A 27,329-nucleotide genomic window follows, 5' to 3' on the forward strand; every position below is an offset into this window, starting at 1 on the left:
GTAATGCATATGTGGAGATGCATGTGTGTGGAGAGGAAATGGAGGAAGTTCTCTGACAACACTTGTTTTCCATTTTGATTATTTTCCAAAGTTTTTTTTTTGTTTTGTTTTTGTTTTTGTTTTTGTTTTTGTTTTTGTTTTGTTTTTAAAATATCAGCAAAAGTGAATGTCAAGAAGGAAGTTTTAAGTCAAAGCTTCACTGGCGAGGGGGGGGGGTTGTTATGCCATTATCAGGCCTTTGTAACCTGCATGAGCTCTAACAGGTGCAGTGAAAGGGAGGCCCATCTTACCTGCTCCTAAGAGAACTAGGTTCTTGATAGCACCTACAGAGGATGGAAACATGTGGATGTCCGGAAATATTCTAGGACCTTCCTATTAGAGGAAATCACAAGTAAAATGTAAAAGCAAAATTCAAATACCAGCTCAACAACTAATTCTATGCTGGGATCACCAAAACAAAATGAAAAAGAAATGCTCTGTTCTAAAATCTCTCAAGAAAATGCTGGTGGCAATGATTTGATTAGTGATGTATCTGTATATGCCGCCCAATAACTAGAAACAGTAATCCAGCTAGCAAAGAAAAAAATATCCCTGCCAGGGCCAGGAAAAATGACCAGCCATAGACAACAGAAGGGGCGAACTCCAAGCAGTCTCTCATTTTCATGTTTTTGTAGTCTTCCATGTCAGCCACTGCCTGGATCCAGATGACATATAGCATCACCACCAGGGAAAATAGGATGCCTGAGAAGGACAAAACAAAAGACCTTTAGTCTTTCTGAAGATGTTTTCCCAAGAACGCTAACCAATCATTTGTCTGATGATATGTCTCTAAAAATACCATTCTAGCCAAATCACCTACTTTGTACCATATCCTTTAGTATGTGTTTTATATGCACCCTGCTTATCTTTAATTTTCAAAGCATTAAGATGAGAGTTATGACAATATAAGTAAAACGACAACAGCTGACATGCATTTATTAAGTACTTACTGTATGCCAGGCACTGTATTAGGTGCTTATGACCATAAGAGTCAAAGATCCTGCCTAGTGGAATTTCTCCTAACATTTCCCTTCTGTACTATATGTCTGGTTTGGGGTGAGCACTGTAATACATTATTTATTTTGAGATGTACAATGAGTTGATAAAATAGGTACTATTGACCCTCGGTTTTAAGTATGTGCCAACACAACTAGTAGTTTTCAGAGCTGATTTTCAGTTCAGGTCTTTCCAACTATTATTATATTATTATACCATAACTAACTAGTGCTGCAGGTAATTTTGTCAATGAAAACAGAAGCCAAAGTAAGTATCAGACAAGAACAGAGATGAGAGCACTGAACTCCTATAAAAGAATAGACGTGATTCTTTTTAATTGAAATATAGATGCTGAAGACTGTATAGCATAAAGGCAACATTGCCTGGAAAGAATAAGGAAAAAAATTTAATGAAAAAATTCTGTGGAATGTAAAACCATAGGTTTAAGAGCAAGAGCCTTATTAGGCAAGAGAAAGGAATGGAAGAAGAAGGGAGGCATGCAGGGAGCGAGCAAGATGACAGAAGAGCTTCATGAATGCTGAAATTGGAGAATACTGCAAAGCATACACTTTTCCACATGGTTGTCCCTGAAATAACAGAAGGGAGGAGCACCACTGTCTGAGCTGCAAACCCAGGACAGTCGGCTCAACTGATGCACTGGTGAGTGGGTGACAGGTCCCACACACAAACCATGCAGCCTGAGGGATTCAAATTTGTTGCTGAGCAAAATATACTTGAGGTCATTTGCTAGCTGTTCAAAAGTTCAATCCAAACAAGTCAAGGACCTATTACAGTCTTTGAATTAATGAATGAAACCATCAGGCATAAAATCTCCATATTCTAATTGTGAGTCAGTCTGAAAGGTAAACATAACCCTATGACTGGGAGCAGAGATGAAGGCATATTGGCAGGACAGAGTAGCTTTTAAGAGCCTAACTATTAATCACCCTTCTCCAGTTAATTGTGATCCTCCAGTATTTAGGATGTCCTCTCTCTCTCTCTTGGGCCATCCATTGCGTAAAGAATCCTGAGAAGCACACACAAAAGAAGAAGGGCTCATAAACATGCCAAGGTCGAGTCTTAAACTTTCTCATAATCGGGATACAAACCACAGAGCAATGGGGAATCAACATAGATGCTTCGCTAATAAGAAACATCCTTCACACTGTGGTCTGTAATGTAAATGCAAATACTGGAGCACAGAAGAGTGCAATTTAGCCACTGAACAACAGCTATGTCAGAGAGAAATAGTAAAGTCATAGCCGGCGAGCAAACTCCCTGCAAAGCCGTACCTCAGATGTTGACAAAAATACGGCAAGGCCATGTGTTGTCGAGCAACTCTGTGCATTCCAATACATTTTCTACAAATATATAGACACTGCTCTCCCCTAATGTAAAGGTTTGGCTTAGTTATTTGCATACTATTTGCCTTATGCAAACAGACTGCAAACCTTTGTTGTTATTTGTTGATATGTTTCTTAACTCTCTCGCATCATGTGAGTCTCCTGTGCTTTCGGATAGTTTTACAAAAACAGAAAATTGCCTTTGTGAAGAACCAGTAGCCTTATGCATATTTTCTTTCAAAAGTTGCAAAACCCCTTACTGAATTTAGAGTATTTAAAAAAAAATATATTGCAAGTAACCATGTAGATGATTCTTAATAAGGAAGAATTAACTTACATTTTAAAATTGATGTTATTTGAAGAGCATTTACATCCTGAAATCAATGAAAATAGGTGTTTCTATCACTACAATCTTGAACTTGTTCACTAATTGAAGATACTGTCATTTAATTCATATTATATCCATTTATAATTACATCTTCCCATGGGGTAAAAGAGTGTTTCCCTACCTGTTAAATTGCCAATGTTTTATACAAGTGTATGTATGTGTGCATGTGCACACTCAAATGCAGAGGGACAAACAGAAAGTGAACGGACTAACAGACAATGGAAAGTATTTACACCAAGGCCAAAGGTTTATTTAGCTGACATGGTAGCAAGAATTTATGATGAGGGTTTTATGCAATGCATCCGGCCAACAGAAGAGTCAGGCGACTATTACATAGGGGTAGACTGATCAAACCAATAAATATATTGAGGTTAATTGGAATCATGTTCTTCTTCACTGCCTGAAAAGAGAGTTGCAAATTTGAAAAGGGGGAAAGCTAGAATAAAGTCTATGATGTTGTTTGGAATTAAATGTATCAGGGTGAATTTATGGTTCTAGACAGATAGATAGACAGATAGAGAAGTAAAAGTATGTGTGTGTTAAGATACATCCATGGGTATACACCTACATCTATTTCCTGGCTCTATGTCCTGGGAGGATCTGACCACCATAACACCCCCGTAGCATGGAGCACACCAAGGGTCTAGATCTTGGCTTCTAAATATCAGGAACCAGGCATCTCAAAGAAATAGGTGAATCCAGGTTGGGACAGAAAGTACAAGATAAGTCTGGAATGTCAGATGTGGTCTCGGAATGGTGGGAGTGTTTCAGAAGCTAGCTTTAGAGGCTTCCCCCGGCCAGTTCTAAGGCAATCAGTCTATCCAACCAATAATGATAATGGCACATGATACCTTACTGAATAAAAGAGAAATCCATGAGCCCACAGTGATAGAAATATATGAATGAATACATTAGATAGGGAGAAGGGAAAGCTTTTCCTCAGAGAATGCTAACTTATAAATGTAGAAGGAATAGCTCATTTAGAAATCACCACTTGACAATCATTTAAGTAATAATTCAGGCAAGAAACAAAAATGGATGCTAAAACTAGTAAATGAAATTTAGATGAGAAATAAATATTTACAGAGGCTCAAAGTCTCTTCCTACAAAATACTTATCAATTATAAAGAGGAAAACAGTAATTTCATACTGAAGAAACCTGGCAAATATCACCTTACTCAAATGATCAGAGTGAACATCACCGGTGGCATGGCATATTGATGTCACTAACCACCTTGTAAGATACAATGAGAATAACACAGCATCACTGCTACGATACAGCCAAAAATGGAAAGCCTAAATCCAATCAGAAGGAAACATCAGACACACCAATTCAGGAACATTCTAGAAAATCATGGGCCTGTACTCTTGTAGAGTCAAGGTCATGAAGGTCTAAGTAGGACTTATTCTGGTCTGGTGGAGATGACATAACTAATAAATGCAAAGCACGTTCCAGGACTGGAGCCTTTTGCTATAAAACACACTGAGATAGTGAAACATGAATGGAGTCTCTGGGTGAAGGGATTTTCAACTCCTATGTAAATCTGAAAATATTTCAAAACAAAAGACAAAATGAATGAATTTAAAAAAAAAAAAGCATGGTGGGAATCTGTGGTTGTGTGTTAGAAAGGGCATATGATGGCAGGAATGGGAGGAGAGTACATGTGTTTGTACACCCAGAAAGACACATCTTCTTTTGGTGGGCTATTGTAATGATTAATGAATAGTACTACTGCTGATTTGGTTCACCTACCAAATGGAGAGTCTTATCTGGGGGAACACTAATGGAAAAATACTATGTTAAAATCTTATTTATTATCCTTTGATATCTTAAAGGACTCTCCTTCATGAAAACACAAGTAATAATTGTCCTTGAGTAACAAGTGAGTTACATGTCAAACCCATTTGTCTCTGTGATTTTAGCAGGAATAGAAATATTGCTAATATTTAGGTAACTACTTATTTATTTATTTATTTATTTTTAAAGCTTTTTTTTTTTTTTTTTTTTTTTTGACAGACAGTTCACAAGTAGACAAAGAGGCAGGTAGAGAGAAAGAGAGGAAGGGAAGCAGGCTCCCTGCTGAGCAGAGACCCCCCCCCCCCCCCGCCCCGCCGCCGATGCGGGGCTTCATCCCAGGACCCTGGGATCATGACCTGAGCTAAAGGCAGAGGTTTTAACCCACTGAGCTACCCAGGCGCCCCAATAATTTGTTTTTAACTTGTTATATTTAAATTTGGTTATATTTTGAAAGCATAATTTATTTCCAATTAAATTTAAAAATACCTAATTGTTTGAAGACCAAAAAAATGCATTAAACAGCTCACTGGAGGTATAATCAAAGTAAGGTACCAAATCCCAAGAAGATTTGTGATAATAAAACCATGGACAAATACTTAAGTTACAAGAAGAATGTGTTGGTTCTCTTACTAACATGCAGTGTGGGGAAGAGCCACTCATGATTTTACAACTCTTACAAAGTTGAAAACTTTTCCCTCAAAATATCATGAATTCAATCTGGAAAGCATTTTCTCTGAAACAAAGGTCACAAAGTCACAACAGGCCATTAGGAACACAATTGTTGATGACAAATAATATGGAAATGTTCACAATGTAGGAAAAAATACAAAAGAATTTCACCAACACCGAGTCACAGACTAAAAATAAAACTGCATGTCCTCAATATTTCATGGAAACAAGTATGGAACAATAAAGATTTTGTATACTACATTATAAAAACCAGATTTAAAAACACATTCCTAGGGAAAAGTTAGCCACAGAAATGGAAACTCTTCAAAAAGACAGGCAAATGTCAAACCCCTATATTCTTGCCTAGAAATACATATACCTGTATTAAAAAACAAAAGCCTTTTGGAGTTGCTGAAAAAACAATAAACTTGATCTTTAACTGCTTAGATATAACAGCCTTTGAAATATGTTTTAGTAACTTCAATCATGAGCAGCTATCGGGTACTTGGAAAAGAATCATGAATTCAAGATGATTCCACTAGCCTCTTTTAGTCACACTTGCACATAAATTCAGTGGCAACTCATTTCAGCTTTCTATGGGCACAGGAAAGGCCAAAGAATTCCATAGTCAAAAAAATTGCATTATGAAAAAAATTAAAATGAACAGTAAATTAGAATCAGAAAAATAGTGCGTTTTCTCTAACAGGAGGGCTGCATGTACTTTAAAGACAGGACAATATTCAGCAAGAGCATCTAGAAAAACAGAAGTAGAAAGTCAGCTTCATAAAATTTTAGGGATGATAGCATCGGCTTACTCCTTGTCTATTTTCAGAGGATGAAATGAGGTCTATAGTCACAAGGTCAAAGTAGCCTGTGGCGTAACTCAAACAGACACCCTAATAGCAGGTATAACACAGTAGGATGAAGACACTCACAGACACCCTACAGTGGGGGAAATTTCCAAGGAGGTGGTGAGCAATGAGGGTACTTTTCCAGGTGGGGCTCCCGGGAAGGTACAGAGTGGGTTCATGCTAACTATAGAAATGAAGAAAAAATCTGGAGTGTGGGTAAGCTCACGAAAGATAGCAGTGTTAATGGAATGGTGAACTTGGATCTGACATGCCCAGGAGAAAGAACAAAAAGGAAACTTGATAAGCTATATATTTACTATCATTCTCCAAAAGGAAACATAGCAATTTATCAAGAAATACATAATGAATGCCTTCTCAGATCTGCAGAGGAGCACCAAGCAGCATAAATGACCATGTCCTCACAAGAAGCTTTTGCAGAAGATCCATAAATGGTCTTCATATCAACATTTCTGAAATTGGTCCATACTAATCGTTGAAGGTATTATATTAAGTCCCTATAGTTTGAAGGTTGTTCTAATGGGTAAAAAGCATCCCAGGTTCATTGTTTCTCTTTCTCATTTTTTTTTAACTGAGGTGTAATTTACATAGAGCAACATGTACAAGTTTTAAGTGTATGGTTTGATGAATTTTGATAAATGTAAACATCATGTACCCACAATCCATTATAAATAGAATACATCCATCACTGTCACTCCAGGGAGGTTCTTCAGGCCTCCGCACCCCGGTTCCCCAAAGCACCTACCACTATAGCAGAGCTTTGCTCTTAGAGCCTTGTAGAAATGAAATCATGACAGTGTGCAGTCTTTTGTCTCTGGCTGTTCATACTCAACATGATGACCAAGAATCCACCCAGGCTGTGCATGTCTTAGTAGTTCCCTCCTTTTTACAGCTGAGAACTATTCCCATTGTATGAACAGGTCATGGTTTGTTTATCCATTTATCTCCTGATGATCATTTGGGTTCTTTCTAGGTTTGGGCTATAACAAATTAAGCCACTACGAGTATTTTGGTCCATGATGTTCTAACTCAAACACGGAGTCCTGAAAAGACATATACAATTCCTTAGACAAATGGTTTTAAAAAAAGAAATGGGCAACCGTATCTGTTTATGAAACAGCATCTTATGCCATATACAATGACGCTGGGCTTACAGATGCTATGGCAGTGACCTGCAGTGCACCTGCTTTGACTTTCTCCCACACCCCTTAAGAATACAGTCTTCTCTTCCTCAAGCATCAGTTTTGTCAACAAAAATTTGACAGCTGTTCAATAGTGCTCACTGTGCAATTAAACTCTCCAAGGGCTTGGAGCACAGGGATGACTTTTTTAAGTCACAGTTTTTTTGTTTTTGTTTTTGCCCTTTTTTTTAGTGCATTTATGTATAACGCAGTAAAAATGTCATATTTTGAAATATACAAAATATGACATATAAATGAATGTTATGAAGTTTCATTATCAAATGAACCCCTGCAAACTGGTCCCCAAATGAGGAACCAGAATGCTACACTACATCTTTGTTTTCTGGGACTTCTTTGGAAAGACAGTCGTCCCTCAGGTATCTAGAGATCATCTCTAGCCTTTAATTTAGAGGATATAGAAGCACAACCAAGGAGAAAGAGCTAGACCCTTTCTGAGAATGCGCAAGGGTTTAACCTCTTGGGATGGAATAATAGTGCTCCTTTATGATACGGATGACAATGGAGTCCATAAGTGACATGTGTTTGGGATCCAAATTCATAAAAGACTTTGGATAATGTCTGCAAATGACCTTCTATATAGGATCATTACATTTATGTATGTGTTTTAAAAACATAGAGTATTAACTTTTAAAATGTAAATACTTAGTGCCACAGTATTTTCAAACCTTTTTAACATGTGTTAACTTTTAATACAGTAGGAATATTAAAAATTGCAGTGTTTGAGACCTTTCTCAACTTTTTAGAAATCCCATGTGTCAGGATCAAGGAGTAAACATGGCCATTAGTGTAGGCTATTCTCACAGATCCATTCCAGAATCTAAAATACATACTTATTTTTCTAAACATTACATGATGGGGAAAGAAAAATTTTCCAATTCTGTATTTTCTCAAGAGTTAGACATGACATTGCATTGTAGCATACTTTCAAAGTAGTTATGTATCTGTTAGTTCATTCACTAAAAAGTTCGCTTTTCCAGAAAATGCACTAGAATTTCTTAAAAAATAATTTAAATTGTACTTTTGTAATAGTCCTTCTTTACATTAACATGCTATTCCTTTCTCTTTTAATTAAATTATGCTCATTTTTACATATCAGACTTCAGAAATTTTAAAACTACTAATGCATAATGGTCAACCACAAACAATTTCCACTCTTCATTTTCTCAGGCTCACTTTCCACTGATTTTTCTCCAATTTCCTGAGATAGCCTGAATACCTTATATAATTTCATGCCTCTATATTTTCATTACATCTATCTGATTTCCAAGTATTCATAACTACCTACGCTTCACCACACTACTGTCCGAATATATTAACTGCCCTTTCCCTTTCATTTTCTGGTCTCATGTTTTTATTTAGTCCACCAAACATATATAATGTCTATTGGATTTCTCAGATATTTATTACTTTCTTAGATTGGCGTATTCATTGTAGGCATTAAACATCCTGTCTATCCAATACTCTGTACTCTCTTGAAAAACAGTTATTGATAGAGAATGATCATGAGGGTTTATCCATCTGTACAAGTCATTAGGGACTGCATCTGGAAAGCAGATTTTCATTTAACTCCAAAGAAGTATTTACTCACAAGAGATGAGTTTCATAAAGCAGGAGGTGGCTGAAGGGCACAAGCCTGGCTTCTGACTGCCCTGGTTTAAATCTTACCTCAAAGGTGTACGAGCTGGGAAGATTTACACTTGACTAGCTGAGTAACCTTGAACAAGTTCTGTACTTCTCTGTCTCAGCGTCTTTGTTGGTAAAATAGAGATCACACAGGTGCCTACTGCAGAGAGTAGTCATAAGGAATTAATGGACATAATGCACTTAGCAAGGTGCCTGGAACAGAGCAAGCACATAATAAGCATTGGCTAGTTATGTTATTATCATTATTTTTATTGAGCTTTGGCATGAACTCCTGCAAATGGCTAGCAAATATTATTCTCTGAAATCTTTTAAAGCCTCAGAGCTTCTCATATGACTGGGCTATTTCAGGACTAGTCAAGAGGCAAGGGGATAAACTGCCCCAGTGCCTTCCAGTTCTGAGATTTCATGAGAAGTGAGGGAGGTTGTCTGCCCATGTCTTACTAGAATCTTCCACCAGGTGGCACCAGTCACCCCACAGGCCCATCCCTGAACATTTCAGAAAGGTTAACGGGTGAATCCAGACTTGTGCTCACGTATGTATTAAGGACCATTTTCTGTCTTAAGTGTCCAGTGAGAAAACTTCCTGTCCTTACCCAACAACCTTTTAGTTACAGGAAGTAAAAATTATTTCTAGGACAGACTTAGTATATGTCAATCTGGTCATTCGGGGAGTCTATTACTAATGTATTTCTCTTTTGTATAAGTAAGTATAATGGGTGGGGGAAAGGCCTCAGAAATTTTTCAGTTAAAAAATCAATATGCCTTATTCATTTGCTACTAGTTATTTCTGAACAAAGTGACTCTTTGTGGGGGAGGGTATGCAATAAAACAGAATATTTGCAAAGAAATTAAATCTTTCCCAGAACTAAATTAATGGTAGATGTTAGTGATACACATACTTTAAAAAAGGAGAGTGAAGCAGATGGAAATTCATTCTGCCTTTCCACCATACCAACACCTAACCCCAAACTAAACATGCCATTTATAAAGTGGAAAGAATCTCATTACCCTACACATCTGAAAACTCCCTTTCAGTGAGGAGGTTAATTACATCCCACAATAAAATGTCATGTGAGTAAAAGCATCCATTTGCCAAGCCTACAGCTCTAGTTCTCAGAAGAACCACACAGATAAATTTTAAAAGAGGGTGGGGGCCATTTATTCACACTTGCGGTTCAAGGTTTTTCAGAAAGTCCCACTAAAGCTATTACTGAGGTGATCTCTCATACCCTAGATTCATCTGGGCAGGGGCTGGACCATCACCCAGAATGTTCCCGGTGAGGACACATATGCACACCAAGCCCAGGTAGGGGTAGAGATTCAGGAGCACAACAGCTCTCTCCAGAGAAACCACTCTGTCTCTCTACTTCATATTCCTCATCCCTTCCCCAGGCTTCACCTGGCTGGGGTGTTGGAGGCTCACAGGACTGGGTCTCATTCACCCCTTCTGAATCCTTCCTCTGGGGACCTGGCTCTTCACTGGAGCATCATACATCTATCATACTGGTGCCCCATTCAAAACTGAGTGGGGACAAGTCTGATCCTAACAGCCTGTTATGCACATTCCAACTAATAGGCAATGTGGGGGAAAATACTTCAAAGAACTGAGAAAGAATAATTATAGGCTTTAAAACATTTTTGTAAATAAAAATTCTTCAGAGCTCTTTCCTCTTTAATATTGACCAACATTGACTCATTCTAGCATTTGACATTTCTGTGAATGACATATTGAAGACATTAAAATTCCATATCAAAATTTGAAGAGAGGCCTTCCCATGTTATTATAGTATCAATATCCAAAATAATAGCTTTGACTGATCCAGTTCCCAAATATGACAACTGAAGGCTCAAAGCCAGGGTACGAAGCAAGTGCTTTTAGAAACATAAGGGTGACTGGCTCTTCTGGAACTACTCAGAAAGCAGATCTAGTATAGGAGCTTTGGACTGACCAAAAGAGAAATCCAAACTGCTGTTTCGTGTTTCATAAAGATTGAAGACAGGAATTCTACTACAACGAGCACATCTGCTAATGTATCGGTAACCCACAGTTCTCATGAGCCACCCTTCTGTTTCCACGCATACATCTGACAGAACAGACTTATGAATAAAATGTGAAGTCCTAGACTTTGGTCAAATATTCTGTTCCCCACTAGGAGATCATGCTTGTCTTTTTCTCCTTCTGGTGCACTAAGAAAGACAGAGAAGCTTTAGAAAAGTCATTCTGGCAAGCATTCACTGCCCTTCCAGGCCTGCTCTGCTAACACAGAGGCCCCTTTGCTTGTCCAGGGTAAGCGGCTGTTGGTAGCCCGGGTCTCTCATGATATGACATGAAGACAGCAGGTGCAAGCTGAGAGGCGCGCGGGCCGGTAAGTTTAGAAGCCCGCATCTGGGCGTCAGCAATTCCTCCCTAACCCCTTCCTGCTCGCGGTCTTCTGTGTCCTCCACATATTCTTCTCTTGCTCTGCTTTATCTGGAGGAAGACGTGAGCAGCAAGGTATGACACTGAGTGCTTCCTGGAAGCCACGTGATCATTCTCAGCCCCCCCAAAAAGGAACATCTGAAATATGTCCCTTGGTGTCTGTGACCTATTTTTTTTTCTAGAATTAAGGCGAGAAAACACCTTCTAGTTTGTATCCATTCCATCTATCTTATTTCCTATAGAAATAAATGTGGTTTACTGATGAGCCACTACAAATTCTATTGATCTTTGAGAGAAAAAGGAAAACAAACCACAAGTCCGGTTTAATTCTAACTCAGTAGTTTATAAATTTTGTACTCAGAATTCTATATTCTCTTTATGTCCACTCACCTTTCCTATGCTACTTTTTGAAGAGGGTTCACATCACTACGCTTTTAGAAAGCACTGTCCTCCAGATCCAAAGGAAACAGATATGAGCTGTGGAAGGATGTGTGCCCAGCAGTTTGTCCCACATGGCAGAGGATTTATAAAAATTCATCCCAACTCACTCGGCTGGTATCCCTTGGAGACCAGTAATGGCTTGAGCAGCAGCTGTCTGGGCAACACCCTCTGTGGTCACAGAATGGGGCAGGAGTCAAACCACTACTTTGCCTTTAAAGGACTAATTGTTCCAAAGGACCAATTACGTGCAGAGGTACCCTTAGCTTCCATTAATACCTCCTGGGTCTAGAATAAAGGCTGCTGTATTCCTCTAGCTTACAAGATGTCCATGTAGTCTCACCAATGTGAGGTCCCACAAGGGATTTAGACATGATCCAGAAGCTTTTCAGGCACCTCTACCCTGGAGGGACTCTGTCTGGCTCTACATTCGGCAGAAAAATGCAATCGCACTTTGTCACTCAGGAAAAGGTGATTTCAATTACAAAAGAAAAATCTTTGTACCTTAATATGTTGGTAAAATACTGATTTCAAGTTTTTAGGGCCTATTACCCAGTGATGTCAGTATCTGAGAACTTCCAGATCACATCTTAAAAGTTTTATAATGCTATGCCTACCCATTCTAACCTCTTCTGCATCTTTCCTATCACCTCCAATATCACAAGGTTAGGAGAAGACAAGCGTGAACCCCTTTGGATCTGACAGGTCTCTGGGACTCCACATGAAAACAAATTTCAGCACTTGTTTAGGCTTTGTAGAGTGTGGGATGAGACTCATTGAAACAGGCTCAGCATTATAACGTTCTGACAATTACCATGTACTTGTTCCAGAACTGAACCTCCTTGGGGACCCATGGCCTAGCCTGCCTGAAGAGGAATTTGTCCAGCTGCAAGGAGTGGCAACATATGCCCTCCAAGGTTTGCTCTGAGCCTTTTGACAGAGCAAGGAATAACATGGACCCCGCCCCTTACTCACACAGACAACTGTGACATCAGGATGACTCAGCCATGCATGGAATGCCCAAAACCAGTCTTCCTGCTAATGCCAAAGAGTCTTTATGCATGCACACACCCAGCACTGGCCATTTGGAATTTGGCTATTCTCCGTGCTAAAGCCATCTGTCCAAATAAAGAGAGAGTGTGTAGTCTTGTTTGTGGCACTGATAAAGCTGCCACAGCAACCCAAGGCCCAAGCTGCACCTGTTCCAAACTGCCCAGCAGAGCACAGAGCATTGGCACAGGGCAGCACCGGAGACTCGGGCAGGGAATGATGAGGTAAGCCGTAAAGAACAAAGAGACTCTAGAATAGCGGGCACATAGAATAAGATCTCTTCATTTTGAATATGTAAAATCTAGCCAAAGAAAGCATTATAAATTTAATTCAGTTTAACTCAGTAGATGACTATATGCATGGTTCCATATTAAAAATGGCATATAAAAATTTGGCTGGCCGAAAAACCTAGTGTTTGTTACATATCTGCCAAGTTTTCATATAGCACATGTAAGTTTCCACCTTTGACTTTGAAAGGCTAAATTGTCTATTAACATTACCTGAAAAAATGTTCATCATCACTAGCCATCAGGGAGATTCAAATTAAAACCACAATGAGATACCAACTTACATCAGTTAGAATGGCCAAAATTAGCAAGACAGGAAGCAACGTGTGTTGGAGGGGATGTGGAGAAAGAGGAACCTTCTTCCGCTGTTGGTGGGAATGCGAGTTGGTGCAGCCACTTTGGAGAACAGTGTGGAGATTCCTTAAGAAATTAAAAATAGAGCTTCCCTATGACCCCGCAATTGCACTACTGGGTATTTATCCCAAAGATACAGATGTAGTGAAAAGAAGGACCATCTGTACCCCAATGTTCATAGCAGCAATGGCCACAGTCACCAAACTGTGGAAAGAACCAAGATGCCCTTCAACGGACGAATGGATAAGGAAGATGTGGTCCATATACACTATGGAGTATTCTGCCTCCATCAGATAGGATGAATACCCAACATTTGTATCAACGTGGATGGGACTGGAAGAGATTATGCTGAGTGAAATAAGTCAGGCAGAGAGAGTCAGTTATCATATGGTTTCACTTATTTGTGGAGCATAAGAAATAACATGGAGGGGGCTCCTGGGTGGCTCAGTGGGTTAAAGCCTCTGCCTTTGGCTCGGGTCATGATCCCAGGGTCCTGGGATCGAGCCCCACTTCAGGCTCTCTACTCAGCAGGGAACCTGCTTCCTCCTCTCTCTGTACCTGCCTCTCTGCCTACTTGTGATCTCTGTCTGTCAAATAAATAAATAAAATCTTAAAAAAAAAAAAAGGAAATAACATGGAGGACATGAGGAGATGGAGAGAAGGGAGTTGAGGGAAATTGGAGGGGGAGACGAACCATGAGAGACTGTGGACTCTGAAGAACAATCTCAGGGGTTTGAAGTGGAGGGGGGTGGGAGGTTGGGGGAGCCAGGTGGTGGGTATTATGGAGGGCACGTATTGCATGGAGCACTGGGTGTGGTGCATAAACAATGAATTATGTTACACTGAAAAGAAATTAAATAAAAAAAATTACCTGAGAATGTTAATAATAAACAATGAAAATATTTTTAAAATTCTTCTACCAAGAAGTATGGAAGCTCAAGGATGATTTATTGGTCCCATAACTGCCTTAGAGAACTGTGTTTCACAGTGGAAATTGACACTAGACTGCAAACTTCAGTTATTCCTGAGAGCATCACTTTTGTCTGCCCAAGATAATTCTGTCTCATCCAACAGAATCTGTCTCTGTGTTCTGTGGAAACAAATGGTCCTACACAAACAATATAGAATTCCGCCATGAAGGAAATTAAAAGTCAAGTTTGAAAGGAATTATTCAGTTTCGTTGTTTGCAGAATGGGTCCCAGAATACCATGGACACCTCTCAGTTCCCAGGGTACTCCACAAGAAGATCTGAGGAAGGGGAACCGCAGCCCTGTTCCCACACACCGCAAAGATTCCTCACAAAAAGAAAACACACTGGTCAATGGCATATGAATACATACCAAATGCTTTTCCTTCCTACAGAGTTTTCAGCCAAACAAAATTCTTTGGATATACTACCTTCTTACACAATGTAAAAATGACCAACACTTTTTTTTTCCAAAAGCTCTAAACACACACACAGACATACAATTCTTTAATCAGACTAAACCAAGGATCAGAGCATTCCTGAGTTTAAAACAACGTGCTTCCATAATGTGTACTAAACTCATGCTTTTACACTTGATCCTTGTATATGGTGGGGTTAGGAGCACCAACCCTTGTGCAATTGAAAATCCGCCCATACAGCAATGTTCACAATAGCCAAACCACAGAAAGAGTTGAGATGCCCTTCAACAGGTGAATGGATAAAGAAGATGTGGTCCATATACACAATGGACTACTACTCAGCCATTGGAAAGATGAATGCCCAACTTTTGTATCAGCATGGACAGAACTGGAGGAGAGAATGCTAAGTGAAATAAGTCAAGCAGAGAAAGTCAATTATCATATAGTTTCACTCATTTGTGGAACATAAGGAATAGCATGGAGGACATTAGGAGAAAGAAGGGAAAAATGAAGGGGGGAATCAGTGGGGGAGACAAACCATGAGAGACTATGGACTCCAGGAAACAAACTGAGGGTTTTAGAGGGGAAAGGGGTAGGGGAAAGGGTGAGCCTGGTGATGGGTACTAAGGAGAACATGTATTGCATGGAGCACTGGGTGTTACATGCAAACAATGAATCATGGAACACTACATCAAAAACTAATGATATACTGTACAGTGATTAACATAACATAATAAAAAAAAGAAAAGAAAATATCAACTTCCTCAAATCTTAACCGCAGTTGAAAATTTGCCTGTAACTTTTTTTTTTTTTTTTTTTTTTGGCTATAACTTTTGGCACCACGAAAACTTAACTGTATTTAAAAATCTGCCTGTAACTTTTGACTTCCCTAAGATTTCATGACTAATAGCCTACTGTTGACCAGAGAAGTCTTACTGATAATATAATCAACTAACACATACTTTGTGTACGTTTATACACTGTATTCTTATAATAAATTAAGCTAAGAAAAGAAACATAAGAAAAATATAAAGAAAAAAGAGATTTACAGGACTGTACTGTAAATTTACTGGACTGGATTGTAAAAACATAAGAAAGAAAAAACAGATTTACAGGACTGTGCTATATATATATGTACATATGTGTATATATATTATATATATACTACATATATAGTATATATATATATACACACACATATATATACACACACACACACACACACATATATATATAAAATCCATGTATAAGTGGACCCACAGTTTCAAACCCAAACTGTTCAAGGGTCAACTATACATACTTCCTTTATTGGAAAATATTTAAAAAGAAAGGTAAGGAATGAGAAGAAACAAATATTTACACATTCTAGCAGACAGCTGTTATTTCTGGGAAGATCATGGAAAAATATGCACCTTCACAAGACCTTGAAACGAACAAAAGTTAGAAAGTGGTTTGGAGAAGGAAAACATATTTGGCTCAGAAAATGCTCAGTTTTATGGCTTATGAGGGATTTGGTCTTATGGAATTATGAATTAAAGAAGAGAGATTATAAATTGAGATTGAAGTTAAAAAAGCCTGACACAAAAGGCGACACATTGTGTGAATCCATTGATAATGAAATTTCCAGAATAGGCTGACCCACAGACATAGAAAGTAGATGAGTATTAACTCAGGGTCAGGGGGAGGGAGGGAGGGGAGACAATATGAGGTCTCTTTGTGAGGTGATAAAAATATTCTGGAATTAGTGGTGCCTGGGTGGCTCAGTCCGTTGGGCAGCTGCCTTCAGATCAGGTCATGATCCCAGAGTTCTGGGATCGAGCTGTGCATGGGGATCCCTGTTCAGTGGGGAGACTGCTTCTCCCCCTCTCTCTCTGCCTGCTGCTCACTCTGTTTGTGCTTTCTGTCTCAAATAAATAAAATCTTTAAAAAAATTATTCTGGAATCAGAGAGCAGTAATATTTGTACAAATCTGGAAATGTATTGAAAAACACTGCATTATATACTTTAAAATGGTGAATTTTGTAGGTCAATCAGGCCCTTGAAAGCAAGGTCCATGAAAAACCAGTGAGGAAAGGAATTGAATAAAAGACAAAAGAATGACAGAAGAGGTTAAACAGGACACTTATTCAAAGGGTGGGTTTTGGTTTTGGTGGGTTGTTTCTTTTTTTCTTTTTTGAACTCTTTGAACGGAGGATCCATATCTGATTATTCTTTCTAGTCCCTCCACAGAATTAAGCACAATGTTATGTAATAAGTGTGCTTGAACTGTTGGTTGGTCATCGATTAAATGATGATGGACATCAGGAGCTGTCCCTAATGATTTAGAGATGACAATGTTATCCATTCTGTTTCTTTACTATCACTACCATTTCATACAGAAACTCTGTGTCCCGATTTGGTGTTACAATATAGCATAGCCATGTACGATTTGGTTTTGGTCATAGTGATGTTTGTCTCATTTTCTAGAACTCTTCTCTTTACAAATCATCTATGCTTATATGTTTTCAGATTAATGTTCTTGCTTTTATTTCCCAATTAAATGAAAAACACTTGATATTTGCAAGACACATCTAGTCAATTATTTTCTTATCTGTGCTAAGATCTCTGTAACAGGTATTAAAAAGACTAGTTGGAAATCTGACTAAAAAAAATGCAGGTTTAGCCAAGGAAAGAATGTATTTCTATAACACACATGAACCACAATTAAGAAAAGTGAGTGCTGACACCGTAGAAAGAGATGTTTTTTGCCTGTGATAAATAAATCATGCCAGTTTGTAATACGGCTATCTCTTTAAGAGTGCACAGAAAACCTCACCCATATCCTGATGTTACAGAGAGACATGATCTGGACCCATTTTACAGATAGATTAAGCGAGGCTAAAGAACAGAGCTTTTCCTTCTAGTGGCTTCTTCCTACCATGTGGATACAGTAAGCAAATGCTGTGAAGAACATGGAAAACACAAGTCTCTAGAGAAGGGACTGCAAGTTGTGGGCACTCAAGCAAAACTGTGTACGAATATCATTGTATTATTACTATAGAGGTCTGAAACCTGAAACTAGAAAAGGAAAATATGAGGATATCCAGAAAAGCCATGGCTGGAAATCACACCCTTTGCCTCGCACATACCTGCAGCAAGGTAACCACCTCCACCGGCTTTATAGAGAACGTGGCTTGCAAAGGGAGCTGCACAGATGATCAGAAAGCTTGCAGTCACCACGGTGACGACCCCCAGAAGCATCAGGACTGCCCAGAAACCACGGTAAACTGGAGACCCCAGAGGGGAAAGGAGAAAAGAAAACCGCATTTAGATTGTGAACCCCACTTGGATTGTACCACGCAGTCAGTTTCTTTCCTCTTTATTGTTCTGATTTCGGTACCAGCAGAGTGAGGCAGAATCCCAAGCCATGTGTCCTGAATGACGATCCAAAGGAAATCTTACTAGAGAACTTTGTACTCAGTGATGTCAACCTTTAACTAACTCGTGTTTGGTATTTGCACCACACACATGCTCAGTACACTCTCAGAGCTCATTTTCCTGACCTTGTTTTCCACTTTAGAAGTGGGAATGTCCTAAAGTTCTGGAAAGAGCTCCCTTAAGTAAATACCTAGTGTTAGGGTGTTTCATACCAAATGTACAAAGACATGAAAAGTCATTCACATTTACAGACATCATTTCTTACTACCACTGTCACCCCCTACAAGCTAATAATCACTCCCAATCCCCTAACAAGTATACTTCTATTTAGACTGTAATTCTACTAGATAATAGTCTTCAGTAAGAAAAATGGCAAACAAAACCATAATTAAAAGTTTGTACAGACGGAGATTTTAAATCAGATATATTTAAGGCATACTACTTTCTAGCAATATTTTTCTTAGAAAGGCTCAAAATGAAAAGTTAGAGTAGTCTCTTATGCATGGACCAGTAAAGCTGAATTAACGGATGCAGCTGGTGATAAATGGATTGTGGGTTTGGTGATACATAGTAATCAAACAAAGAGGAATTCTAATGATCATTTTTGAGTGGGATAATTACTGATCTATTAAACAAATTCATCATTTCCCAAGGTCCAAAACACTAACAAGTTCTTTTTGGTATAAATGAGGGAAAGCTCCATAAAACACATTAGTCAAATTACATTTTTTAATGAAAACATAGAACTTTGTATAAGAAAGCAAAATAAATGATTTTCTTCCACAAGCCCACCTGGGAAGGGGAAATCTGTGCCCATCAGCTAGAATCTTAAAGAGTATAGGAAGATGGAAATTTGTGGGGAGAAGGCCCTGCCTTTAAATCGGAAACAAAAGCTGGAAATTGTGTGCAGACACGTGTGAAAAACAGGAGTGAAAGACTGGCTTGTACCCCACATCCCATGCTTTTCACTTGCCAGTGGTTTCCGGGTTTGGGGTGCTAGGAATATTCTTTGGCTGCATTCAGGCTCTGCAGGGTGCCAAGCAGAGGAGAAATACTGAACATCTTTGAGCGTGGGAAGACTGGTAGACAGTGAGCCAAACACGTTCTGTCCGGGTCATACCAGAATTTACTGGAGAATTGGCAAGCTTCACTTTTTATATTTTCATTCACATACACACACAAAGATTTCCTTCACCTTGGTGAGCCTCACATTTTACGCTTGTATTCCCTTCAATTACTTAATTGTCTATCATGTGGTAGGTTCTGTGGCAAGTATTAGGGGTGAAAACATGATTAAGAGGCAGTCCACAGAATAAGGAGCCTATTCTGTGGCTCCCCTCACCACAACTTAAATGTGGACACACTTGGCAAACAGCTATCTGAGGAGTCAGGAAAGTAAATAGCAAGTGGCTTAAGGAGAAAAGTCAAAACTTAAGAAAAGATAAAATTGGCTACAAAGAGTTTTCTGAGTTTATCCTTTTTTTTCTCTTTCTGGATTTGTCCTGAAAGCAAGCCAAATTGGGAACTTTATAAAAGGTGCAAACAGCAAGGGCGCCTGGGTGGCTCAGTGGGTTAAGCCTCTGACTTCGGCTTGGGTCATGGTCTCAGGGTCCTGGGATCCAGCCCCGCATCCGGCTCTCTGCTCAACGGGGAGCCTGCTTCCTCCTCTCTCTCTGCCTGCCTCTCTGCCAACTTGTGATCTCTGTCTGTCAAATAAATAAATAAAATCTTAAAAAAAAAAAAAAAACTGCAAACAGCAAAACAAAAAAACAAAAACAAAAAAAATCCGGAGTTAAGATCATTCTGGCTAGATCAGCAGGAAAGGGGCTCCCTATAAGCCAGAGTATGGGGAAAGTCTCCGTGTTGAATTTTCTCTTTTTATTCAACCAGTCCTGCCTCGAGACCTCAAAAGTAAATCTGTACTGCTACCCCAGGGGAGACATGGACACCTAAGATCCCAAATGATGATTCAACCTTTTGGCTTCAAGAAGCAGAAAAATGGTGTGCCTGGGAGGTTTAGTGGATTGAGTGACCGACTCCTGGTTTTGGCTCAGGTCATATCTCATGGGTCCTGGGATGAAGTCCCATATCCAGCTGTCCCCTGCATTAGGCTCCGTGCTTAGCAGAGAATCTGCTTGAAGATTCTCTTCCTCTACCTCTCCCGCCCACTCACGTTCTCTTTCTCAAATTAAAAAAAAAAAACAAAAAACCTTAAAAAATAAAAAAGAAGAAGAAGAAGCAGCAGCAGCAGAAAAAAGGACACCTTGTTTGCAAAGAGCGAAGGAACCAGTGCTATGGGTTTTCCTCTTCTTTCACTGCTTTGCACTATGGTACAACTGCGTGAAAGTAGGCCATGGCCCAGGAGGCCAACTCTGAGAAACATCTTTCCAGAGAGAAAAACTGGAAAAGTGGATCCTGGGAGCCCGAGAATATGGAAGAAACCCCACAAATGAGACAGAACCAGAGAAGAGAATCTCTAATCCTGTGTTTGAACCCACACAAGTGCTGAGCTCACCTTCAAGTTGTACATGCACCAAAAATGCCCAAAGAAGTACGATGAAGACTTTGAGAACTGAATTACAGTGCCACATCACCCAAGAACCAGAGCAAGCCCTGAGGGATATATATGCCCCAGCAGACCCAAAGAGCATCTCAAAGTCTTTGAAAACTTAACTGACCTTGACACGACCACCACAAAAGCAAAGGACATATCATGCAAGTAGATTGCTTGTTCAAACAACAAACAAATATTCTCCAGAGAAGTTTCACAGTGTGCAAGGTCTAACGATATAATGTTCAAAATGTCCAGGCTATAATCCAAATACTAACAACCAAATTCAACCAATTCTCAAAGGAATGAGCAATCAGCAGATGCCAACCCAAAGACGGTTCAAATGTGTGAATTATCACACAGACTTTAAAGCAGCTACTAGAACCATTTTCTATGAACTAAGGTGGACACTCTTGAAATGAAAGAAAGAAATTCTTAAAAGAAATAGAGTCTATAAAAAAAGGAACTAGGGCGCCTGGGTGGCTCAATGGGTTAAGGCCTCTGCCTTCCGCTCAGGTCATGGTCCCAGAGTCCTGGGATCGAGGCCCGCATCGGGCTCTCTGCTCAGCAGGGAGCCTGCTTCCTCCTCTCTCTCTCTCTCTCTGCCTGCCTCTCTGCCTACTTGTGATCTATCTCTCTGTCAAATAAATAAATAAAATCTTAAAAAAAAAAAAAGGAACTAAATCGCAGTGAAAAATATATCTGAAGCTTAGAATCCATGAAATGAGCTCAATAGCAGAATGGAGATGAGAAAGAACAAGTGAACTTGAGGAGTGAGCAGTAGAAATAATCTAGTCTTGGGGCACCTGCGTGGCTCAGTGGGTTAAAGCCTCTGCCTTCGGCTCGGGTCATGATCCCAGGGTCCTGGGATCAAGTCCCACATTGGGCTCTCTGCTCAGCAGGGAGCCTGCTTCCTCCTCTCTCTCTCTCTCTCTGCCTGCCTCTCTGCCTACTTGTGATCTCTCTCTGTCAAATTAATACATTTTTTAAAAATTTAAAAAAAGAAATTATCTAGTCTGAACAGAAAGAAAAGAAATTAAAATAAAAAATCACTAGAGGCAGGGGTGCCTGGGTGATTCAGTCAGTTAAGCATCTGCCTTCGGCTCAGGTCATGATCCCAAAGTCCTGGGATTAAGTCCCACATTGGGCTCTCTGCTCAAGGGGAGTCTGTTTCTCCCTCTGCCTCTCCCCTTGCTCATGCACTCTCTCTCTAACTCTCTATCTCTCAAATAAATTCAAAAAATCTTTTTAAAAATGGCTAGAGTCTCAGTGACTTGAGAGAGAAAATCAAAAGATGTCACATTTGTGCCACTGGAGTCCCTAAGGCAGAGGCAGACCATATTAGTGCAGAACGAACATTCATAGAAATAATGCCTGAAAAATTCCTAGATTTGGTGAAAGATAAATTTATAGATACAAAAAACTCAACAAACTCCAAAGAACAAACACTGAAGAAAAAAAATAAGCCCAGACACATAACAATAAAATTACTGAAAACCATAGATAAAGAAAACGTTTTTAAAAGTCATCACAGGTGGGTAGGGAGGAAGACAGATTGAATACAGGGGACAACAATCCAAGGACCACATTTTCTCATCAGATATGATGGAGGCCAGGAGAGAGTAGAACAATATCTTTAAGGCAAAAAAAGAAAAGAATTATCAACCTCAAATTCTCCTTCTAATGAAAAATATCTTCCAGGGATGAAGATTAAAAAAAGCCATTTCTCAAGGAAGAAGACAGAATTTATCTAAGCAGACCTGTCCTCTAAGGACATAGGAGAAGGAATTTCTTTAGGTTGAAAGAAAGGACACCAGGGTTCACTTGAAACTTGAGGAATAAAGGAAGAAAAACAATAAAGGTGAGTATCTGCATAAATGTGACCTAGTATTTTTCTCATCTTCGTTTCTTTAAAGTATTCTCGACTATTGAAATACAAAAATATATTGTCAGCACAAAGACATTGAAGGTTTTACAATCAGGGTGACCTCAGTATTTACCACTTACATGTGACGTTATCTTGAACTAGTCACTTAAGCTTCTTGAACATCTCTCTCTTCTGTAAAATGCAGATGTTTCCATGCATCCTTTAGAGTTTTGGAAGAATTATTAATAATGTATGTGAAGTGTGTGACATAAAATAAGAAATCAATGAATAGCATTTATTTTGTGGTTGCTTTTATTTACACTATTATTTAAATTGCATGAACACTACACAGCAGGTGGTACTGTGTTCAGTAATAGGAAAGTGAATTACTTTCCTCAGAGAGCTTGCGTGCTGCTTTTATGCACCATCGACGTTTGGAAATCCCTTTAGATTCCAGCACACTGTGCAGAAAAGAAGTTGTGTTTGACATACTGTCTTCCATGGGACGTTTCCTTGTCCGCTAACCTCTAAGAAGGCATTGGCCCTGTATTAGAACATGGGACTCTACTCTTAAATACCCAAAATACAAACAAATGAGGTCAGACACCTAACACAAAGCTCAAACACGGTGACCTCTGACCCATGTCTTACGACCTATGTTTTGTAAAGATGAGTTGGGCTAATCCTTGTGATCCCTGGAGAATGGGAAAACTGGAAACATGAGGTGATCTACTCATCAAGGCTGAAGTTAAAAGGAAGCACTGGTCGCTGCTGGGTCTAGAAGAGCCATATGCAAGCAAGAGGGCAGGCATTATGAAGCGGACCACAGAGAGGACAGCAGCAGCAGGACACGCCTCTCCAGGAGAAAAGCAGCAGGACTGAAAGGAGAGAAGCACCTGTGGAGGGAGAGAGGGAAAGAGAGCAAACCAGGGATGTGGATGGATGCTCTTCAGAGCTGCTGCTGTTCCTGACAGCTGCCAGTTCCCGTCCTGTCCTTTGCTCTAACAAAATAGCCTGATTTTGATTCTGAGTCCTTAGAAAAGGCGGAGCAACAGATCTGCATTTAAGGCAAGGGGGAACCTCGTGCCTGAGAGTCGTGACCACACAGAAATCGCTTCCAAGAGAGACTCCTTCCTGCAGTCACTGTGGGCTTTATTTTTCTCCTTGTGCTTCAGCATTCAAAAGTGCGTAACTTCGGGGTGCCTGGGTGGCTCAGCGGGTTAAAGCCTCTGCCTTCGGCTCAGGTCATGGTCCCAGGGTCCTGGGATCGAGCCCCACATCGGGCTCTCTGCTCAGCAGGGAGCCTGCTTCCCTTCCTCTCTCTGCCTGCCTCTCTGCCTGCCTGTGATCTCTGTCAAATAAATAAATAAAAATCTTTAAAAAAAAAAAAAAGTGCGTAACTTAAGCTTATTTCAGAATTTTTTGGAACTTCCTGTTCCCTAGCTAATTATATTACCTAGTTTGCATATGTGGCACACGTTGATTCCAGATCTAAAATGTTCACTCGTAATTCAGAATTGTCTTGTGGAATCGGGTAGAGTTCTTTCACTGTCTAAAGTAAAACAGAGGCAATCAGAGAATCGTTAACATAAAATGAAGGAAGTCTATGTGTTTTCGGAGTCAAACATGATACTGGGGTCTTTCCACTAATTGTGTGACTCTCACAGACCATAGTTTTCTGAGATGGAAAACAATATCCTTCACATAAGCTTATAGAAAGAATTGAGAAAATACAAGGAAAGGAGCTACATGCAGTGAGTATTCACATACATTTGCTATTACTATTATTAATTTTTACCCACTTTGTAATAAAATGTCCTTGTCAACGATGTAATTGACACATAAAAGATATCTACTAATTTCATGGGGACAAGCTTTCAGTTCTAATGTATCTACACCTTTGGAACTTTGGCTGGGAGGATGTTTCTATTTGCTTAGTGGTTTTGCTAGTGGATTTGCTAGATCATGACTGTATCTCAGAGGATACTTCATTCATTTTCTTATTGCTTATAGGAGCTATAAAAACTGTGAATTTTTGTCTTTGCAACCTTTGGACTGTGCCAAGTGAAAACAACTCTAAAAATCCATTTGTACCACTAAGTACAATTCAATTAACTTAAACAATATTGGATTTCTATTAATTCCTACCAGAACATGAAGCAAGATTTACAATGTAAATAGATTTACATGTAATCTATATAATCACAATTCGGATTAATTAAAAGAAAGCATCATCTGAATCTGCAGAAGGCCAGAATTAACGACTACTTTTAAAGCAATGAAGTTCTGTTGATTCTAAATAAATTGGTGAATTGACCTAACAAAGGGCTCCTTGCTCGGGTGTTGTAATGAGGATGACTAGTAATTACTCTAAGAACAGATGTTGTAGAAATGCTTCTTTTAGAGTATCCAGTTTATTTTCCTAAATAGATTAAGCTTTTACCCTTACAGTATTAACTTTCACTACCAGTTTACTTGGTAACTTCATCCTTGTAGATCCAGATTAAAAATCATCAGCCCTATGGACTCTGAAAAACAATCTGAAGGGTTTGAAGAAGTGGGGGGGTAGGAGGTTGGGGGAACCAGGTGGTGGGTATTAGAGAGGGCACGGACTGCATGGAGCACTGGGTGTGATACAAAAACAATGAATACTGTTATGCTGAAAATAAATTTAAAAAAAAATGAGGAAAAAAAAAATCATCAGCCTGGGTATCCTGAAACGTCCTCTCAGTATATCCCGTGTACGTCCCTTCATATTTTTATACGTTCACTAACATACAGTATTTTTCTAATTTTCATTTGAGGACTATCCTTTTGCTTTTTCATGAAGAAAAGACACATCAAGTCATTACGGATTGTCTAGTTTGTTAAATAAGAGCATATATGAAATGCAAAACTCTGTTCACAATGTGTTTTACTCATAAAAAGTACCTAACATAAAGAATATTAACTGCATTGCAAATTCAAATTTCAGACTGAAACATACATCAAAAAGAGTTCATACCTTGGATATACCTAAAAGATCAAATTCCAAAGTGATATAATTAGGAAATGTAGAGAGATATGTATATGTATTAAGCATCCTTCAGGGAAGAAACGTAAAAATCACCCCAAACACTAGGACCATGAAGGTCATGAATAAAGCAGACTATTAATTGTGTACATCAATATCGTGCATAGGTATGAGTGTGTGTGTGTGCACGCACGCACATTTTTGCATATGTGCAGATTACCGCGGATCTCAAATGGGAAACTAATGGCAGAACTGGCATCTGCTTTGAATCCCATCTACAAGGTTAGAAAAATAAAACCCTACAGTATCTCTTTTTCCACGAAGAATGTAATAAACATGCCCTAAAACTCATTAATTTTGATGATGCTTAGAAGCACCCTGAATTTTTAACTCTGGATTATTTTATAAGACGTTCCATTCCCAGCCATTCACACCCATCCAGCAATTCAAGCCAGTGTCTCCCAAGGGATTGCAAAGAGAGACCCTGCCAGGCTTGCTTGGTGAATCAGTGTGTGGTTGACAACCATACACTACGTAACTTAGCAAACATACTTCCACAGCTGTCTAGGCACCAAAGACCACTAGAGTAAGACATAATCCTTGTCCTCACAAGTTCAATCTAGGGAGGGAAAAACAAGTCAGTTTAAGACTGGGTGATAGGCGCCCCAGCAAAGGTATGCACAGCATAGCCCGGAGCCGGATGGACAACTGCCCTGAGAAGCCACTATTTCAGGGTTGAACGGTCATGAGTAACGCCCTACAGTTCCGATTATAGTTGAAATGGCAGAAGGCAGGAGGAAGGTCAATCCAATCCGAGTTTCCCGTGCATTGGGAAATAAAAACAGCTCCCTGCAGCTGCCTCCCCTATGGACAAAGGCGCCAAGAAACGAGGGACAGGAAGGTAGTCACAGCCTCATGTGCCACTCAGAAAGTGTTGGTCCTTATCGTACTGGTCCTAGGGAGCCCCTGAAGGTCAGTTATCAGCAATTATAGCCACTTGTGTATCCGAATACCACTCCTCCCGCTGTCCAGAGAATAAACTGGTAAGAAAAAGAACAGAACACGGGAAACTGGTGAGGTGGTTATTCCAACTGGGGCCTAAAGCTGGGAAGTCAGGATAGAAATGAAATCAGCTTTAGTGATAAGCTGTTGTTACAGGAGGTGAGAAACCAGCAAGAAATAAAGCCTGTTTTCATGGGGTTTTCATTTGTATGCCAGAACAGTTTGTCCTCTTAAGATATTAACAAATCTCCTCTTGATTTTGTAATATTACAATCAACCTTCCGTATGGAGTCTAGAGGGAAAAAGTCAACCCAAATGATCACAATTCCAAATTTGTAGTGTTTTGATAAATTATTTTATTGTGTATATAAAAATGTAAATATTGTATTTGCAGTTTAAGGATAAACTTAAGTGTTATTCATTTTCCAAAACTTGCTATCTTGCCTCAGACGCCTCACAAAGCTAGTTCATAAAGCTAATCCTATGTTTCGACACATCCTCGCGCACACAGTGTGAAGTGCTATAAAATGTTTTATGAGAAGCCAAAACAAAACACGCCACCCCCCTCCACCATCCTCAGCAGCAAATGAGAACCTC

The 27,329-nt window shown here is 39.4% G+C and overlaps 1 protein-coding gene across 1 annotated transcript in view; it reads right to left on the reverse strand.

Annotated features, from left to right (window-relative positions):
- Positions 1-520: 520 nt before the first annotated feature.
- LOC111155950 (transmembrane protein 182) overlaps positions 521-27,329 on the reverse strand; it is a 56,380-nt gene continuing 29,571 nt past the window's right edge. Inside the window, exons 4-5 of the mRNA XM_022516433.1 lie at positions 18,011-18,148; positions 521-741 (exon numbers count right to left, since the gene is read on the reverse strand). Of these exons, the coding sequence (XP_022372141.1) occupies positions 521-741; positions 18,011-18,148 (359 nt within the window). The remainder of the gene's footprint in view (positions 742-18,010; positions 18,149-27,329) is intronic.

The sequence above is a fragment of the Enhydra lutris genome, unplaced genomic scaffold (genome assembly GCF_002288905.1).
Source record: "Enhydra lutris kenyoni isolate GAN:26980312 unplaced genomic scaffold, ASM228890v2 scaffoldscaffold44, whole genome shotgun sequence".
Classification (NCBI taxonomy): domain Eukaryota; kingdom Metazoa; phylum Chordata; class Mammalia; order Carnivora; family Mustelidae; genus Enhydra; species Enhydra lutris.